Raw genomic sequence first — 20,248 nt, 5'->3', positions numbered from 1 at the left:
TCAAAAGTTATTTAACCATTGTTAAATAAGGCACCGAGCAGTGAGTAAAAAACAAAAAGGCACTGAGGAGCAGGTAAAACCACATTTTGTTCTGTTGCAGATTAAGAATGTAAGCAACACTTAAGAGGAGTTTCAAATCTGACTTCTCTCCATCAGCTTACAGAACTTTCTCTCATGAAAAAGTGGTAACAGTTGGCATGCTGCCAACAGAGAAAGTTCTAATCCTCTAGCAGCAGTTTGTCTGCTTTAAAAGAACACAATCTCCATCCTCTCATTCCCATTTCTACCCTCCTTCAGCTAACTCAAACACTTTATCAATTGTTTGCAACTGTACTATGAAGGGGAAGGAATAAGCCATTGCGAGCATGACTCTCTAAGAGGGTAAGAGGCTAACCATTGCATGGAAATTAAACAGTAACCAAAAATATAGATTCAATAGCTTCATTTTTTTTTAAATCAGTGTCTTTTTTCAATCCATCTTTCAACATACCACCATGAAAATTCTACAAGTGTCAGCTAAAGTTAAATAATTCTGTTTTAGCCATTTCAGTGAGATACATAAAAGGTTTAGACTATCAAAAATAAACAAGCTCGACTATTGTGTAAATCCAGCTGCACAGCACTGCAATCTTTCAATACGTTCCATTTTACATTCCCACGATGCAATTAGACAAAATCCTGTAGAGTCCAAAGCATAGGTTACTTAGGTGTAACCAAACTATTACAAAACAAGGCCACAAAGAGTTTTCAAAGCTTCACATTTGATTCAATTATAAACATTTTAAATAGAAACTGAGCTCCAGCCTTACACTCTGAACTACAAAGAGATGGATACTCACCCCAAATCTGTCATGCCATCTACAAATTCCTTTTTACTGAATTCACATTGAGTAGCTGCCCTGAACTTCCATGCTACAACCAGAACACTGATACTGGCAGGGTCCAGGCTTAAATCATCACAGAACTGTTGAATACCATCAATGCCAATCTTATTTTCATCTTGTGGGTCTGCAGGTCAAGCATAAATAGGAGAATTACAATTATTCATTTAAAATATTTATGAATAATCACCAGCACAGCTTTGGTATGTTGCATAGCACAGGTCTTCAGTTTTACATAAGCTTCACAAAACTAAGTCTTTATTTGAAATCTAGCTAATTTTAAAAGTACCTAAAGAGCAGCTCTAAGCAGATTATGTATTTGGCAAGCTTCCCTAAGAATTGCCTTTCAACTTTTTCCTACATTGATCAGCTAACTTTAAAAATTAGTATTTTCTCTTTCTGTCCACCTTGATCTGTGAAAGATCTGAATGAACAGGAGAAAATGCCTGGCTATAGCTAAAAAATGGTAAGGCTGATAAAATACACGAAAATACAAAACATTTATTGGTTAGCACAGACCTAAAAACAAATAAAACCAATAAAAAGTTAAAAAAACTAGTAAGCATGTCCACAAATATTTTTCCTTGTAGTGGTAACCAAGAAGGAAAACAAACACTGTAACTCTTTACAGACCAGTTAATCGAAAGATTCTTTTTTTAAAAAAAAAAAAAAAAAAAAAAAAAAAAAAAAAAGTAAGCCAGAGAAACCACCAAAACATTGCTCAAACAATGCCCTAGCACAACACGGTCTTAAGCTAAACAACACAACTTAAGAAACATTATGTTACGGTAGGATTCAGTTTAGTACTTTTTAGAGCCAGTATTGCACTTCATAATTACCTATGTTAAGTTTTGTCACAATTCTAACACTAAACTTTTATTTATAAATAATGAAATGTAAATCTAAAAGCTAACAATAAATCTTTGATGGATAACTGGTTAATTTGTGCCTCAAAATTATTTAAGCAATTCCTATAGAACATAGTAGCTATTTAATTATTGTTGTTGAATTTCAATGACTGTAACAGAATTCTCAAAAAAAATCTACATGTAAAGTAATAGTCTTAAAAAAATCACATTTTTTTTCCCCAAAACATGACAGTTTACAGAAGTGTCTTTCCAACTCTTGATAGGAAGCCATTTCAGTATAATTGGTTGTGCTATTTAAAAAAGTATTTCTCAAGTAAATTTACTAACTTCCTTAAATAGGAAGCTGGTAAGATTTTCATCTGCACTATGTTTTAAAGGCTTTTTTTGTTTTTAAGTAAAATCTCTTCATTTTTTCAGTCACTACCACAGTGGCAATAATAGTAAAATTTAAATAGTGGACAGGAAATTAATTTAGCAAATATCTTTACCCAAGATATCCAGTTACTGAATATCATTAACTGGGTAACTCAGTTGAAATCGAGGACCTTTGTGCAGGAGTAACAAGTAAATATGGTACTGGATGCCAGATTTAGTTCTAAAACATGTAAACTCATTTCTAGTATATTTTCAGAATAATTGAAGAACTGAAGGCAAAAAGTGCATGGGTATGGAGATCAAAGGAAAAATTCTGATGGATTTCAACATGGAGTATTCCATCTTTAACATTACTCATGGAATCCAGGTAACTAGGAACAAATAAATACAAAATTATTGTTCTGATAGAGATGTTGGAAATCAAATAAGAAAAGTAATGCAGAGATAGCACAGAAAATGAAATCTCTCTCCATCTGAGATTTCAAATATAATGCAACATTTGTAGTATTCTCTAGGCTATATAGGACAAAAAAAATCCTTTCTGTTAAGAGACCAAGGTGTAAAGTCTATGCTGCATATGAAAAACGGATAAGGTGCTTAACTAAACCTTTAATTATTTTCTTTCAAATCCTTTCAACTTCCCTTAACAAAAACATTTTTCTGCTGATAGAACATTATGAAGCATAAATAAATTTGTGATATTTTTCTTTGATTTTAGATACTTTTAGTAGCATTTATTACTTTAAATATATTTTTGATTCAACACTGTTTTAGATTCAAAGATCAAAGAAATGATGGAATGATGTATGTGTACATTTATAAGATTATTTCTTAAATTTTTTCAAATATACAAAGGAAATGCTCTAGTTTTGCTCATTTTCTGTCCCTCTGCAATTCATTGCCACCTTATAATGAAATACTGAAGAATATCTATACTTAAAATAGAAAACATTGTCAAAGAATAACAAATAGGCAAAAATAGTACTGAAAGAACAGAAAAGAGTATATATAAAGCCATCCTTATATAAAAATTAGTAAAGTATATAAAAATCATAGTTGATTTTATCGTTGAATATCGTTGACAGTTCATTTTTTTTAAATATAAGATTTTTTAGATCGAGGTAGTGGCTGGTAATGATTACAAAATGCTCTGCACTAATGTTTAATAAATAATGCATGTATTCATGTGAGATAGCGACAGTTCAAAAAGCTTTGTTACCTGGATCACATAAATCTTTATATTTACATGATCTTTTCTCCTTACAGTTCCTGTTTTAACAATATTGTAAAATAAAAAGAAATGGAAAAATAAACAACTCTGCCTTTAATCCACTTCCTTGTGATTTTATCTCAAAGCCTCTCTGAACAACAGGAGTACCATTTGCGCTGCAGTATGCAAGCATGAAGAATAAATTAAGGATGCAACTTCAAGCTTAATTTTTGAGTCTTCTTGCTTGATTGTTTTGTCAGAGTCTTAGCCTTAATATTATTTAAAGTATTTATCATTTTAACCGACAGCAGTATTCCTATATTTGAACTAAATTAGCCAAATACTAGTATCGGAACTGTGTGTACTGTTTTGCCACAAGAAGTGCATCATACATGTATTAGCAGTCACCCGGAAAAGATCAAGTAAATTGCTTTGCTTTCCTTGATACCATACGTAGTTGACACTATCTCCTCAATATAGGTTTAACTCCCTGATGTGAATTTACTTTGAACTCTACAGGAACACATGGAGAATTTGTGTATTGAACATTAAGAGCATTTAAACATTAAGAACATTTAAAACACTTTGCATTCTTTTCTCCCTGTTACTAACTATATGGATGCGGCAGTAGGTAGCAATCTTTCCTTAGAAATCCTTACAAATGGCAAACCAAAAAGCAGAAATCACACTAAAATGGAAAAAAAAATAAAGAACAACAAGCCTTACCTTTGTATCGATTATACAATTGTTCTAATTTCTTCCGGTCTACTGAATTTTTCATGGATTCTTTGTAGTACAAGTCTGGATTTTGGAAGTAGTTGTCTGTTGCCACTTCTAGTTTCCATTCATTCTGCATTAAGCAGTATATAGCAGTCCTTTCACCAGCCTGGGTAAATGCCATAAACTGGCGGACCTTGTCCTTCTGAGATGATTTAAGCTTATGCTTTGGGATGCAAAAGAAGCAGGAAAGCCAATGAAGCTAATCCAGAAGTTTGTTTCAGCATTCTACTACTAATGCCTACTTTTAAAAGGTTTAGTTTTCTTGTTGATGACAATTTTCACTTCAGAATTACAGGAAGACAAAGCCTTGCTCTTCTGCAGTTAAAAAGACAACATTTTCTTCTGAAAATTGAAATGACAGCATCTATATGCACATTTTTAGCAGCAAATATTCTGGCAAATATAAATTCATATTTCTGCTTTACTGCTGCCATATATAAAAGGCTTCTCCTTTTTTGTAGCACTAGTAAACACACATTTTATCATATGACAACATGGCTATCTTCTGAAAAATAAGCCTATTAATTATATAAACAAGAAATTCCAGACACAACTCTCAGATTCTGTACAAAAGCCCTTCATAAATGAGCAAGATAGAGATCTGCTAACAGTTTTCCTAACATTTTCCTGGCTCTAAAACACAGTGCGAATTTTAACCATTTTAAGTGATCAGCTGAAATTTACAAGCATTTCTCACATTTTTATGTTAAAAACCAGTAACTGTTGTCATTGGAATACAAAAGAGCAAAAGAAAATAGATAAAGCAGACATACCAGAGATTTGCTGAATGTTAGAATGAGAATATAAAGTCCCTGTAGACATGATCTAAAACTTTAATGAACTCTGACAGAAGATGTTTATACTATTGATATTAAAAAACAAAACAATCTAATGTAGTGGTATATAGAAATCAGTAAGATTTTTCTCTTTTTTTCTCTTAATTGCCATTAATTGCACCAATCATACCTACACAACACCCTTAAACTTCTGCAAAATCTAGGAGATTTTTTTTAAATGGGGATTTTATGGAGAGCAGACTAGTTATTAATATAGCTAAACATTGGTCTTCGTATAAAGTTGGAAGGATAGAGAGATGACTTAAATCAAAGTCTGGTTTTTAATTATGTTTTGATACTTCCTGATTTTGTTAAACTATATTTGAAACATGTTCTGGACCAACAATGAAGTTTTCTCAGAAAAAGGTTTAACTTGCTGGCTACTACTTAAATCAGGTGTAGTATAAAAGATCATTTCATTGGTCTCTAAATATCAGGGGAAAACATTGTATCACTGAATCACAGTGCAATAAACTGTAAACATACAGACATCTTCCAGTTCAGTTATCTCTTGTAAACATATGGATAGTGACTTCTTGACCACAGATGGTCCCAGACAAGAATCATGTTACATAAACAAGATATGGAGTTCGGTCTTTCCTTAACATTCTTCAATTACAAAAAAAAAAAAAAAAAAAAAAAAAAAAAAAAAAAAAAGGAGAAGCAACATGCGAAATAAGAAAAGAGCCACAAAAGCAACTACCATGTATTTTGGCAAGAAGATATTCAGCAATTCCTTAGTTCGCTTTATTTCTTTAAGCTCTGTGTAACTCCCTTTTGGTTAAAATTTATCTAGAAGAATCTCTTTGCAGCAGCACCCCCATTTACATTTCTTTCAAGCAATGAATTTAGTGATGACCTCTTCAAAACAGAGGTCTCTGATAACCATTCCTCAAGTAAAATATATCCTCCTGTAAGTCTACTTATTTCATGCATCTAGGGACTTTTTACAGGTTCAAAAAATACAAAGTTATTTGAAGAAGTTGGGTATAAGAAATGTGTCAGACTATCCAATCTACCACTTTGCCATGTTTTTGCTGTTCTGTTTAGCATTTTTATGTCCCAAAGAGGGGATTATCAATGCACTCTTTCCTGGCACGGGTTGGGGGGGGGGAGAGAGGAAAGGTCTGGAAGTCATATTTCTGGCATGCCTTTTTCCTAATGGAACCCAGAACAAGATGTGCATTTTGCATCAAGTCATGAGGAAGTCAAGTTTTAGACGCCATCTCAAAACAGTAGTCATACCACACTGCGAATCCAAAGGAAAAATGATGAAATTAAAACGCTTTCAGGCACAATTTGAACTCTTCCCAAAACAGATCTGATCACTTGCTCAACGTGCAAAGATGCTGCTTTTTCAGTCAAGGTCTAGCGTAGGCAGAGGTGGCCTTGACGGGACGCTCAACAGATCCCGTCCTTCCTCACCCCCCCCCCCCAGCCTCCCTTCCGAGGAACGTAATTCCTACTTCACCTTTCGTACTGCCTTCAACAACTCCGCTATTAGCCGCAGCGGTGCGGCCGGACTGATTTCCGGCTCCCGCAGCGGCACCTGCAGCCCGCGGAGGCGAGTCGCCGCGCTGGCCCGCGCGTGGGGGGGACCCACTCGGCCCGGGCGGGAAGGAGGGAGGGAGCAGCGAGGGACGCCGCGCTGCGGCAACCTGCCGCTGGGAACCCGAAGCCCAAAAAAGGGAAAGGTACGTGCGGCGCCGGCTGCCGGGCTCAGCGCTCAAAATACCCGCGGCGGCGCCGCGCGTTGGACGCCCCCCCCCCCCGGTGACCTTCCCCGCTCCCGGCCCCAGCGGGAGGCTGCCGCCAGCTCCGCGCGCGCTGCCGCCTCCCGGTCGCGCCCCCCGCCCCCCGCGCGCGGCGCGCGCCCAGCCCCCAACGGCCGCTCGGCGGCCCCGGCCCGCGCGCGGCCCCCGCCTCGCGCCGTCCCCTGCGGGCAGGGGCGCGAGACCCGGCGCCGCGGGAGGGAGGGGGGAGGGAGGGGCGGGGCGCGTGAAGGGAGAGAAACGGCGGGGAACCGCGGCGGGCGGGGGGGGGGCCTCGGCGGGTTGGTTTGGGTTGATTTCTTTCTTCCCCCCCCCCCTTCCCCTCCTCTGTTTCTTCTTCCCCCCTGCTGTCCCCTCCCCTCCCCCCTTCGCCCAACAACCTACCATTTTATCACCGGCGCTTTGACCAACTTCACTGCCCAGCGCCGCCTCTCGCGCAGGCGCGCAGCGGCCCGCCTCCGCCGCCGCCTATCGCCGGCCGCGCTCCGGGGAAAGGCGTACGGGAGAAGCGCGGGCCCCAGGCGGCGGCCCGCGACCGCGGCAGTCCCTGGCTCTCCTTTCACCGCCGCGCGTGGGGGAGAGACAGCGCCCGCGGGGCTGGGACGCGCGCGAGCGAGAACTACACCTCCCGGCGTGCACCGCGCCGGCACTGGCGGCGACTACACCTCCCGGCGTGCACCGCGCCGAAGAGCTGCCGGAATAGCTGTGGAGTCGGTTAAGGGGGAAGAACCCACTACTACGTTTCCCGTGGTGCACCGCGGCGAGCCGGCAGGGCCGCTCGGACTGCAAGTCCCATGCGGCTCCGCGCTTAAAGGCGCCGCGTCGGCGCTCGGTAAGCGGCGCCGGGTGAGAGGGGTGGCCTTCGCGGCGGCCGTTGAGAGCGGGGGACGGCGGCAGGCTGTTGGCAAGGACAGGGCTCCCCCGCGTGTTCCGTGAGCGGCCGCCTCCGCCGCCCGCTTACTCCGGTGTCTGCCGCACTGTGACCCCACTTCCCTGCGCTCCTCTCGCCGCCCGCCCTCCCTCCCTGCTGCAGGTGAGCGGGGCGGAGGGAGGAAGCAGCGCCCGGCGCCGGCAGCTGCCTGCTTCCCCTTGCCGCCCGGCCAGCCGCCGCCGCCGCCCCGACGTGGGGGCAAAGGGGCCGCGAGGAGGAGGAGGCGGAGGCGGAGGGTTTCGGCCCCCTGCCGCGGGGCCAGGGAGTTCAGGGCGCCGCTGCGCCCGCCCGCCCGCCCGCCGCGCCGGCAGCCCGCGGCGCAGGCAGTGCGGCAGCCGCCGCCATGAGGCATCGCTGCGCTCCGCTCGGCCTCGTCTCCCCGAGGCGAGCTCCGGCGCCCGCGTCTCTCTGACTTCCCTTCCCCTTCTTGCCCAGGGCGAGGCGGCGGACGACGCGCGCCGCCGGGACCCCAGTCCGCGACGCGAGGCGGCAGCGCCAGGAGGGGCCGCGGCGCCGCGATGGCTCCCAGGTGGGTGGGCCCGCGGCCGTTAGGGCGGCCGTTAGGGCGGCGTGCTCCCGCGCGCCGGGCTCCCCGCGGCGGCCCGGCGCCTGCCGGCCTCCTCCGGCCGGGGGCGGCGAGGAGCAGCCTGCCGTTGGGAGCTGAGCTGGGTGGGGAGAGCCGGCAGGCGTTTCGGGAGGACGAGATGCGAGTTCAGGCTTGGGATCGGGGACAGGTTGGTGAAGCACAGTGATACAGTGTCGGGAAATCGGGAAGGTGAGCCGTGGCTAACAAGGAGCACGAGCGGCAGGAGTTCTCTTTACTGGATAATTACAGATAATTGCTGCGGAGGTGGGAGCACTTCTTCGTGTGTACCTGCACAGTGTGAAGCACATAACAAGTCTTATGTTCACCACTATTTAAAAGCCTGTGAGTATTACCGCAGGTGCTGCTTTCCTGAATAAAATTACCATTCATATAAAAAAAAGGTTAGATCAGGCACCTAGTTACCAGAACAAATCTGTCCTGTTTCTGAATCATGTTCATAAATTTAGACAGTGCAGCAGTGGGCATACTTACTAGTATTCGTCTCTGCCCAGAGTTCAGTTATGTGGTTTGTCATGCCATGTAAGATGTCCAGCAAAGTGTTTTACTCACCTTATCATGAAGGGAAACTCGAATACATGCTATGCTGTTTCCTTTACCTCTCTATTGCAGGAGGTTGTAACGTATTTATCAAAATCTCTCCCCAAAATTTATTAAACAGGAAGAGTGTTAATTTTTATTTGTGAAGAAATATTTCCTTAAATATCAATTTAGGATTTTTTTTCTGATGATGGAAGTTGTTGTTGATGTTCTTTTGATCTCTTATTTAAGAGTCAAACCTAATAGCTTTATCAAAGTTCTGAAATATTGTAATAAAATAGAAATAAGAGCAATGTGAGCATGCTTTTACTACTTTAATTACGCTTTTGGTTCTTTAAATATTTTAGCTCTTCTTGTTGTTAAGCTCTAGCCCAACTGTTAGGAGCTAAACATGTTGACTTTTTTCAAAAACAAATAAATCGTCCATCATGCAGCACAAATAAGTTTTTCGGTGTTGCCTTTGGACAGAGATAGGGCATTTTAAAAGTAAAAGTAGTGCATGGCAGAGGAGGGCTGGCATTGATGCCTCTGGTTGCAACTGATGCTATATTTTGGCTAAAGATCCTCTGTTGGGTAGACTACTTCCACACGACTGCATTTCCTGCACATTGGTTCCTGATTAAGACTGTTGGCTCGGAAATCAAGATTGCAGCTGAAGATTTAGGCAAATAGTTGCTTTACTGAAGATTTACTAAAGTTTAATGTATGTTGTGCAATTCTGGAATGGCATACTACTGTAATAAATACGTTCTGTTATGTATATGTTATGTATTTTGCTTTTTAGAAAATGTTTATTTGTTATTATAAAATAATGTCATTAGCCTTTTTTGTAGCACTTGGGGAGAGGGAAGGTTTTGAAATGCTATCCTACTTATTTTTAAAAGCAAATATAAAAATTAGATTTTTTTAAAAAAAGCTTCTGATATTGATTTATTTTAGTGTTCTTATAAGTTTATTTAAAGTTCATACAGCTCAGTAATAAGTAAAATATTTCAAGGCCATGCAGCCTTCCAGATCAAGATCTTTGATTCAAATGAGTAGTGCTCAGAAATAAGAAAGTTTTCCTTTTGCTTTCTATATATAAACATTCATTTCATAGTAATAACTTATATTCTCTTTAAAAATTTTCCATTGTATATTATAGTTCAGTATGTTTATAATTCTGAGACTATGAGTATGCTACATACTAATGAATATGATACTTTCTTTTTTTTTAAGATAGATTTCAGAAATGACAAGGTGTTCATTGATATGTATGAGAAGAATAAATTGTAGTACTATGTTGAAGTAAAATCTATGGCATCACAGTTTAACATTTTTAATGACTCTTCTATCATCCCAAAAGAAACACAAATGACTGCTCTGTGATATAACTAAGCTTTTCAATTACTGTGTTTTTAAAGCAAGGTGATCTTTAGAAAATATTTGAACATAGGAGAAACAAAAATCTGTTACTAAACTTGGACAGTTTGTTGGCTTTGACTATTTGCTGAAGGAGAGCACACATTTTTTATAGCGTAGAATGCAGTCTTCAGTTTGTCTTCTAATTTGTTTCATCGAATGGCCCAACATCGTCATGTTTGATAACTAATTGGTACTGTCTTGCAGCATTGTACTGGAGTTGCAGAAGCCATGTAGCAGAAAGCTTTGAGCTGTTAAAGATTATGAGTCTCTATCAACAGCAATAAAAACTGAAGAATGCAGGCAATTGGATTTATTTCCTTATGGATGTTGATTTCACTGCTTTGTAGCCAGTTAGTGAATACTGGAGATCGTGAAGATGTAGTAAAGCATGCAATAAAGTTGCATCGTGGTAAAGGAGCCGTTGTTACTCAGAGAAAGCAATGGGTATTGGAGAGCTGCAGAAAACTATCTGGCCTCCTTCGCCAAAAGAATGTTGTGCTCAACAAACTAAAAAATGCTATAAGAGCGGTGGAGAAGGATACAGGCCTGTCAGATGAAGAGAAACTCTTTCAGGTGCATACCTTTGAAATTTTCCAAAAGGAGCTAAATGAAAGTGAAAACTCAGTCTTTCAAGCAATCCACAGTCTCCAGAGAGCTCTACAAGGTGATTACAAAGATGTTGTAAATATGAAAGAAAGCAGTAGACAGAGACTGGAAGCCTTGAGAGAAGCTGCAATTAAGGTTAGTTTTTTTGTCCTGTGTTTATTACTAGAATGTTAATATTCTACTTGTGCTTCTATTATGATATGGTTTCAATCTGTGTTGATGAAAAATGGATCTATACGAAGCTTACAATATGAAATAGATTTTAAGCAAAGTTGGAAGTATTTGTTCTCCTTAGTAAACATGATTCTGTAACAGTTTAAAATTCAGTTACAGTCAATAGTTATCTCAAAACAAAGCTAAGACTGATCACAAGATTTATGTCAAATGTTACATTAAAGGAAAAGGAATATGAGAAGTCAATGCATATAGCACAGTTGTAATATGTAAATCAGTGGGATTATCCAAGAGAATATAAAGTCATTAATTAGTGGTATAGTAATGCTACTTTACATGAGAATTTCTCAGACAAGGTCTGTAACTTGAACAGAAGGACTTCTTGCCTTTTATTTCTGTATTTGTTCAGATGTGGGTAAAATGGATGTGCAAAATATGAGATGACTTCATTGTTATCCCATGCAGTACTTGTAGCCTAAGAAGTGCAGGTTTCAAAACAATATTTTCGTGAAAAGTTTACTGAGATTGTGCAAGTCCTAACAGGTTTGCATTCATGTGGGACCTAAACTTTCTGCAAAGTACTTGTGCTCTACTGTTACTCATCTATAACTCTCTTGGCAAAAGAGAATTATGTTAGGCAAATTCATGTTAGGTAGATTTCATGTTAGGCAGTGGCAGACATGCCACTGTCTGCTGTACTTGATAATGCTCAAAGTGTATTGAAAATCTCCCATTTAAAGAAATTTTTTTTAATTGACTTGGTATTTAAATTGTTCTTTTTATAGCCTCTGCCCTCAACCACTGAAGGAAGATATAAAAGATTTGTTTCCCTCCATCCCCCATGTCCTCATAAAGAACTCTATGCTGTGAAAGCAAAGACTGAATTATGGCAAATTTGGTCAGGAAGCAGCTTGGATCCATGTGTGTTCCAGTGAAATGCTTTACATGACTTTGATATAGGTACTTAATGGCAGTGCCAGCCTGTACTGCATGACAGTTTTCATGAAAATGAATTGTTTTTTCACCTTTTTTTGCTCACATCTTTTTAAAAAGCAGCAGTGAAACTGTCCAGAATCTTCCTTCTAGTTTATGTACTTTTTGGCAACAGTCTTACTGTAAAACAAATCCTAGAGTAATCTACCCTTGAAGAGTATGTTGCTTCTTAATTTTTTGTCATTTTGAGAGGCTCATGCTCTTCTAGATATGTGTTCTGTCAAAGCTTTGCTTCTGCAGAGGTGGATTGTGTAGGCTGTTTTTGTGTATCATATCAACATGCTTGAATAAGCAGTCTTTTATGTCCCCCCTTCTTATGCATCTGCATGATTATTTAAATAAAATATTCTTTGTTCTAACCTTACAATCTGTTACATAAAGTGAAACAAAGGAGAAGATGCTGGGGAAATGCATGCCAGAAAGATGAAAATTACACGGGCTAAATTTGTTATGACTTGTTCTCACTTGGAAAGACATACATTAATTTCAATTTTGTTTTAATTATAATGGTTACATTGTTGGTGTACTCAAAGACATCTTTTCAGTTTTTCTGAAGAGTGATTGAGAGAAAAAATACAAATGACTGCGTTGGGAAGCTGAACTCTATCATTCTTATTGAAGATGGAAGTATTTGGAAGTATTTAGCATCAGAATCTGTGTGTCTGATACATTTCGTGTTGGTTCTGCTGCTGAGAAAAGATAATGCCAGAATCATTCACATTAAGGGGTGGAGGGGAAATGGAGGAGGAAGTGTTGGAAGACAGCTTCTGCCTGCCTTTGCTCAAGGAAACTAAATCAAAGTTCTGGAAGAAGCAACAAAATTCTGTCTACTTCTCATCAGCTTCTAAGTTTTTGTATGTCTGCTACTCAGAATTTGATGGAAAAAATAATACCCCCCCCCCCATGCTGGAAAGATGCATCCTACTCTGAATTCACTTTCCTCGCTCATTACTGAACAGTAGTGAGCAGCAGCAAAACTGCATTTGTAACTGGTATTGCCCCAAAGTCTTACTCAATCCTGCTCGTTTGTTTCTAGGTGTTCCCAGTTTAGTACAGAATCCTCATCTTGCTTACGATGATATTCAGTATGCAACTTCTGCTTGATTATCTCCAACCTCAGCAGAGCAGCATTAGTGCCGTGATGCACTCTGCCTAACATGAAGCAGGCTCTTTGAGAAAGCTTGTGCTCTTCATGGATGTGGTTCTTCCTGGTCATCTCCCTCTGTACTACTATGGCATGGTCTGTAGGTGAAAACTTCAATAGACTAAAGATATGTCTCCATTAATTAAAAGATCTTATAACTGAAGATTCTCCGAATTTTCAAATCTTTTCTGTCTTGCTAACCAGAGAAAGTTAACTTCTTGCATATTAGAGCTTTGCTTTTCTGCGTTTTACTTCCAACTCTTTTTCAACCAGTGTCAACTGATCAAAAGGACTGGTCAGCACTTTTCCACCCCAAACCTGTTCCATTTTTCAAGAAAAACCCACTATTAAATCTATCTTGTGTTCTAAGTTGTTGCTGATTTAGGAGAGAGTATGTGGCTCAAGCAGTGGCTGTTTTTTAAAACCTTCAAGCAGTATCTGGTAACAGAGAACACAAAGGCAGTACAAGAGCATGAGTGACTGTTGCTTATGTGCTGTGTGAGAAACAAGGCAGTTGATGTTGGACCAAGCACATTAGTAGTTACATTTTTCGCAGCTCTTGTTATTTTTTGTAAACTGGGCAAATTTCATCATACTAGTGTAGCTATGGTAATTTTAAACAGCAATAGACAAAAGCCAGCAATCCTAAGTTTTCGTCACAACCTGAATCAAGGTTCTGGAAAAAGCAACAAAATTCTGTCTACTTCTCATCAGCTTCTAAGTTTTTGTGTGTCTGCTACTCAGAAGTGATGGAAAAAATAATGCCTCCCACACTGGAAAGATGCATCCTACTCTGAATTCACTTTCCTTGCTCATTACTAAACAGTAGTGAGCAACAGCAACGCTGCATTTGTAACTCGTATTGCCCCAAAGTCATACTCAATCCTGCTCATTCGTTCCTAGGTGTTCCCAGTTTCGGGATTTTAAAAAGGCTAAGCCACGGTTACAAGGTGGTTCTGAACATACTGTTGTCTTGGCATCAAGGAATTAATTGAATTATATGTGTGTTCTTGCAGATTTCAAGGGGGGGTGCGTTCATCCATGAACTTGAAAGGAAGAGTTCAGTTGTTTAAGAATAGGTGTTCTTAGGGCCATTTTAAATGTCCAGAGCATGTAGAACACCTGTACGGTAAAGGCAGAGAGAATACAAAACCTAAAGGAGACCCATATTCTGCCTGCTCTCTAGCTGGATGTTATAGTGCATCTGATATGGTGATAGAAACCGATGTTTTCAGGCAACTCAGCCTGACCTTGGGAGTGCTTGTGTCAAGTGCCCAGTCTGTTTTTCCTTTGGTCATGTTGTTGGCCTTTAGAAAGAACAAAGGGGCAATCTTGTCTGAATATTATCATTATACTGAATCTAACTGAAAGGAAGCATGCCATTGTGTATTTGTTTGCTCATTTGTAGTTGTTCTCTTTTAACCAGCACATCTTTAAGATAATGTCCACATGTGAAGTGATGCATCTTATCTTTCTCCCCCCAATCAAAAATATGCTCAGTTAATGCACAAAGTATTATGTTAAATTACTGCTTTGATAACCATATAGAAGGGGCAGTCTTAAGTCTATTCTTGAGCAGTAAATAAAACCTTTTTTCAGTTTTCTTCTTTTGAACATCAGACATTCAGAGTTCCAGACACCCAGAGATATCCTGATAGACGTAAGTTTATCAGGAAAGCTCTTAAGAGTATTCTTACACCATATCAGACCAAGTTGGTATTTCTTCTTTTCTTCCTTCCAAACCCTAGAAACAGATTTCATAAATCATTAGTGGATATTTGTAAGAGGCGAAGACTGCAAAAAGGGACGAAGTCAAGTATTCTGCTTCTGACGGAAAAATGCTTCTTGGGCAAGATAAACAGGAACCTCAGCTAGGATACTTGACTGATAATCTGTACTTCTTCCCAAACCTTTACCTTTGTAGCTTTTTTCACAGTTATTTTAGTTTTTAAAAAACACAAACAGAACCCCTTCCCCTGTTTATAAACTCATTTATAAAATTAAGCTTCTTTTTATTTTCCTTCCAATTTGATTGTTGTAGTTAGTAAAGCCATCCTTTCAAGTTTATTGTACTTCTCTGCTAAATCATTGAATTCTGAATTTTATTTGGCTCTGAAATGTTGTCTAGGGTTCCTCAAAGTAATTATTCTTGTTTTTTCTGGATAGTGATTGTGAGGTAGCTGTACTGTTTAATGGGTTAGAGAATTCCATTGGTGGGTAGTAGTGTGTGGTGTTTTGTTTCATTTTTGTTTTTTTTACTTCTGCCCCTTTCCCCCAATGTAAATTTGCTACAAGATAAAGCAATCTTTAAATACCCTTGTAACATCTATATTGTTTTTGTAATTACATTTCTTGTTAGAACTTTTGTGTCAAAAGAAGTGTAGGTCAAATGTTTTCCTGCTCAAAGGAACCAGCACTTTATACGTGTGTGGTAAAATTTAACAGGAAGAAATGGAGTATGTTGAACTCTTAGCAGCAGAGAAACATCAGGTTGAAGCCCTTAAGAATATGCAACATCAAAACAAAAGCCTATCAATACTTGATGAGATTCTTGAAGACGTCAGGAAGGCAGCTGATAGGCTGGAAGAGGAAATAGAAGAACATGCTTTTGATGACAATAAATCTGTAAGTAATGTTTTAGACTTGATCTTTTCATTCACATATATATTTTTAAATTGATATTAGCATTGTAGAGATGTTTCTTTTATGCTATATTAAATAGTTGTTAGAATTTTAGCGACCACTGTAAAACATTTTGATTTTACATATATTTAAACTCCCCTTTCTGCAGAAGAAAAATATGTAGTATTTAGTTTCCTTGTTATGAAATGAACTAACAGGAATCATCACCTTTTTGCTAGTGATTTCTCAGTTTTCTTTATTTGAAAGTCCTTTGTGCAGCTGCCTCTTTTGCGTTGTGAGAAGTGTATTTCATCTCACTGATACATCCCATGAGAGTTGTGACATCTCTTTGGTGGTGGTGAGGACCGCACTGTGTAAGCTTTGCAGGGTATGGAGCTACCATGTCATGTCTCCAGTTCTTTTCTTCTCTTTCATTTTATTGAGGAAGTTATGGGAGAACAGGAATCCTTGCAGTTAGTTTTTAGTCTGGGAAAAGATATATTGGTGAAGCTCATGAAATATGTTTTTTTTTTTTTTTTTTTGCTGTGTTGCTTTTTTTCTTTTTTTCACTTCTGACTTCCTTTGTTTTCATGTTTTCAGTCCATTGGATTACTTGCGTTGTTCTTCTTTTTTTTCGGTAGATGTTACATTATGGACAGTATCTCTCAGGTAGGGCTGTGTGTATTAGGAGCTGGGAGTACATCAGTTTACTTCTGCCTCCTAGTGTCTTTTCCTAAGAGACTGACTGAGTTGGTCCTGTTTATGTGAGTGTTGGTTGCAATTTTATTTGGCTTCTGGTCTTGAAAGGCTTTTGTTGACTTGCAGGTCAAATTCTGAGGTCAGCATAGCTCATGAATTCTCTTCAGGAAGAGTATCAGTTGCTGTCTAATAGAGAGCTAGGCCCCTTTTGGAGTTGTCCTCTCTTGACAGAAAGTGGTTTTTTGTTTTGTATACATCAGATTACTGCAGTTGTACTTAATGGTAATTCTACCTAGCAGGATCACAAGTGGATAGGGAAGAGCTAAATGGAGTGCCCTCTTCTGTTACTCTAGGGCGTAACAGCACACTTTAAAGAGGGCAGGTGGAACAGCAGAAACATTCCTGCTAATTGGCAAAATGCCAAGCAGAGCAATGTATCTTTCTTTCTTGTGCTTCTATTCATGAAAGAGGAGGAATAATAAAATGGTAACTGGAAGACTGCTTAGACCTCCATCTTAGCAGGAAACATTTAACATATTTTCTCATAAATTGAAACACTAGAATAAAGAAGGTCTAAGTAATTAATCTGAACAAGGTATAGACACTCTCATTAAAAGAAGAAATGTAATAGATAAAAAGGAAAAAAGAATATGAGATAACCCACTTAGTGCAAGATGACAGTATTTATCCATTGTATTCTGTCATGGGCAGCCCATTTGCAGAAACTGCTGTTTAGGAAATAAAATCTTAAAATAACTGTTTTCCCATTCTCAAATTTGTAAGTTTTTAAAAGCTCTTCTGAATCTGTGCTATCTATTCTTGCTCTTTTATCATATTTTGTCTTTGGTTCCCTTTTCTTCAGTAAAAACAAAAATGCACCATAAAATCTATTCAATATTTAGTTTTGTAAATTTGCTACACATAATTTTTTTTTTTTGTAATTTTCTTAGTTTTAAGATATCTTCCCTGTATTCTTAATATTGTTTCTGAACTATACCTTAAACTTCACTGGATGATGAACGTATTTATCCAATCATATCATATGATAATTTTAAATTCCATAGAATCACAGAATGGTTGAGGTTGGAAGGGACCTCTGGAGATCATCTAAGACCAATCTCCCTGCTCAGAGTTACCTAGAGCACGTTGCACAGGATCATGTCCAGGCGGGTTTTGAATATCTCCAGAGAAGGAGACTGTACAACTTCTCTTGACAATCTGTTGCAGTGCTCTGTTACTCTCACAGGGAGGAAATTCCTCCTCATATTCAGGTGGAACTTCCTGTGTTTCGACTTGTGCCCATTGCCTCCTGTCCTGTCACTGAGTGCCACTGAAAAAAGTCCAGCCTCATCCTCTTGACACCCTCCCTTAAGGTATTTGTAGACATTGATAAGATCCCCTCTCAGTCTGCTCTTCTCCAGGCTAAACAGGCCCAGCTCTCACAGCTTTTCATCGTAGGGGAGATGCACCAGTCTCCTAACCATCTTCATAGCCCTGCTCTGGACTCTCTCCAGTAGCTCCATGTCTCTCTTGTCCTGGGAAGTCCAGAACTGGACACAGTATTGAGATGAGGCCTCCCCAGGGCTGAGTAGAGGGTCAGGATCACCTCCCTCCACCTGCTGGCAACACTCTTCCTAATGCAGCCCAGGATACCAGTGGCCTTCTTGGTCACAGGAGCTCATGGTCAACTTGTCTGCCAGCACTCCCAGGTCTTTCTCTGCAGAGCTGCTGTCCAGCAGGTCAGCCCCCAGCCTGTACTGGTGCCTAGGGTTATTCCTTCCTAGGTGCAGGACTCTGCACTTGCCCTTGTTGAACCTCATGAGATTCCTTTACACCCAGCTCTCCAGCCTGTCCAGATCTCTCTGAATGGCAGCACAGCCCTCAGGTATATCAGTCACTCTTCCCAGCTTGGTATCATTGGGGAGGCACTCTGTCTCCTCATCTAGGTCATTGATGAAAAAGTTGAACAGGATGGGACCCAGTACTGAGCCCTGGGAAACTCCACTAGCTACAGGCCTTCAACTGGACCCGGCGCCACTGATGACAACCCTCTGAGCTCTGCCCTTCAGCCAGTTCTCAGTCCACCTCACTGTCCACTCATCTAACACACGCTTCCTGAGCTTCTCTAGGAGGTTGTTATGGGAGACAGTGTCGAAAGCCTTGCTGAAGTCAAGGTACACAACATCCACTGCTCTCCCCTCATCTACCCAGCCAGTCATTAGGCTATCAGATTGGTTAATCATGATTTCATCTTGGTGAATCCATGCTGACTAGTCCTGGTCACCTGCTTTTCCTCTGAGCTGTTCCATGGATGGAGGTGAGGCTGACTGGACTGTAGTTGCTCCTCCTCATTGCCCTTCTTGCCCTCATGTCATGAAGACACAAGTGACATTAGCTTTCCTCTAGTCCTCAGACACCTCTCCTGTTCTCCATGATCTTTCAAAGATGATGGAGAGCAGCCAAGCAATAACATCCACCAGCTCCCTCAGTGCTCGTGGATGCCTCCCATCAAGGTCCATAGATTTGTGGCTGTCAAGTTTGCTCAAAAGATCCCTAAACCGATCCTCCTTGACCAAAGGAAAGTCTTTCCAGACTTTCTTTGTCATTTCCAGGTCTGGGATTCTTGAGAGCTCACTTAGCAGTAAAGACTGAAGCAAAGAAGGCATTCAGTAACTCTGTTTTCTCTGTATCCACTGTCACTAGGACACCCACCCGTTCAGCAGCAGGCCCACATTTTCCCTTGTCTTGCTTTTGCTACTGATTTGATACAGAGAAGTTTGGTTCCACACACAAAAGCTACCAAATACAAAGGAGCATGCAACATGTTGTATATGAATTTAGAATTCCAGAGTTTCAAAGACGATGCTTTGATATTGATGTGTTTTATAATTTGCGTATTGAATACTATCACTGATGTCATAGGATTAAATTCCCAAGAAGATACTAGAACAGAAGTTGGCTTACTAGTGTTTTGATTTTAGGCAAAGTAATAGTCACCTGCAAGATGAGGGCACTGCACTAAATACTGAAGTAATTCATGTGGGAAAGTCAGTTTAGAGTATATTTTAAATTGCAGAACCAAATTTTAGTTGTGCACTGAGCACTATTTTGGTATCCCTGGAGAAGCACAGGGTGGGAATCAGGAGCAAAGATGCCAGAAAAGTGGTAGGATTGAGAACCTGTTGGGTCTTCTACACAGAAACAGTTCTGCATGTTCCCTGACTGTAGGGAAGCCTTTCTTTGTTCCAATACTGTGAGAATAGCTTGCATGTACAGGGCATGCAGCTGCTCCTGCTTTCTTGTCTCAGCTGAAAACATGCAGTTTGGGCTCTTAAACTTGACAATGGACACTTCATTCTGGAATGCAAAATAGCCTGGTAAATGGGGAGCTTAGGGATGTAAAAACAGAATAGATATAATAAGACAGGTTGTGGAAAAAGGGATGAAAAGACAACTTTCATAATGTGTGAGAAGAAAATGGCCATCAGCATCTCAGTACAGCACATAAAAACATTGGTACTTGAAGTAAATACTTGCTACTTCTAAATAATTCTGCAGACTTCAGAATTTGTTTCAGATTCTGCATTTCTTTTCCCCATTTGATTCTTAGTGACTTCCAATTCTTTAAAGGCCCATCATGTTGCATAATGTACAAAAATAGAGGAAGAGGTAATGCCTATAATAAGAAATTTGTCTCTTAAAATAAATATATGGAGTGAAGAAAAGGATAAAACTTGCAAGTGAAATGTCAGTATTAAATACTGAAAATGCAATATTTATCTGAACAATTTGTTTAAAGGTGCAGGGG

At 40.2% G+C, this 20,248-nt stretch overlaps 2 protein-coding genes across 5 annotated transcripts in view; one reads left to right on the top strand and one right to left on the bottom strand.

Annotated features, from left to right (window-relative positions):
• The window catches only part of DCUN1D2 (defective in cullin neddylation 1 domain containing 2), a 31,889-nt gene extending 24,573 nt beyond the window's left edge, over nucleotides 1–7,316 (bottom strand). The window contains exons 1-3 of one of the 3 annotated variants that reach the window (XM_062601667.1): nucleotides 7,108–7,316; nucleotides 4,062–4,278; nucleotides 840–1,008 (exon numbers count right to left, since the gene is read on the bottom strand). In XM_062601667.1, coding sequence (XP_062457651.1) covers nucleotides 840–1,008; nucleotides 4,062–4,278; nucleotides 7,108–7,110 — 389 coding nt within the window. In that variant the 5' untranslated portion in view covers nucleotides 7,111–7,316. Of the gene's footprint in view, nucleotides 1–839; nucleotides 1,009–4,061; nucleotides 4,431–6,422; nucleotides 6,648–7,107 lie in introns of those variants that run through there. The other 2 variants (XM_062601669.1, XM_062601668.1) reach the window with 2 other exon arrangements.
• Nucleotides 7,317–7,895: 579 nt separating this feature from the next.
• TMCO3 (transmembrane and coiled-coil domains 3) overlaps nucleotides 7,896–20,248 on the top strand; it is a 35,166-nt gene continuing 22,813 nt past the window's right edge. The window contains exons 1-4 of one of the 2 annotated variants that reach the window (XR_009961391.1): nucleotides 7,896–8,183; nucleotides 8,490–8,582; nucleotides 10,407–10,943; nucleotides 15,565–15,744. Coding sequence is in view for 1 of the 2 variants with exons in the window: in XM_062601664.1 (XP_062457648.1) it covers nucleotides 10,497–10,943; nucleotides 15,565–15,744 (627 nt within the window). In the remaining variant the exon portion in view is untranslated. The remainder of the gene's footprint in view (nucleotides 8,184–8,489; nucleotides 8,583–10,406; nucleotides 10,944–15,564; nucleotides 15,745–20,248) is intronic. The other variant, XM_062601664.1, reaches the window with a different exon arrangement.

Source organism: Rhea pennata, chromosome 1 (assembly GCF_028389875.1).
Source record: "Rhea pennata isolate bPtePen1 chromosome 1, bPtePen1.pri, whole genome shotgun sequence".
NCBI classification, from domain to species: domain Eukaryota; kingdom Metazoa; phylum Chordata; class Aves; order Rheiformes; family Rheidae; genus Rhea; species Rhea pennata.
The sequence above is the reverse complement of the archived record's forward strand: the minus strand, read 5'-3'. Positions and strand labels throughout refer to the sequence as shown.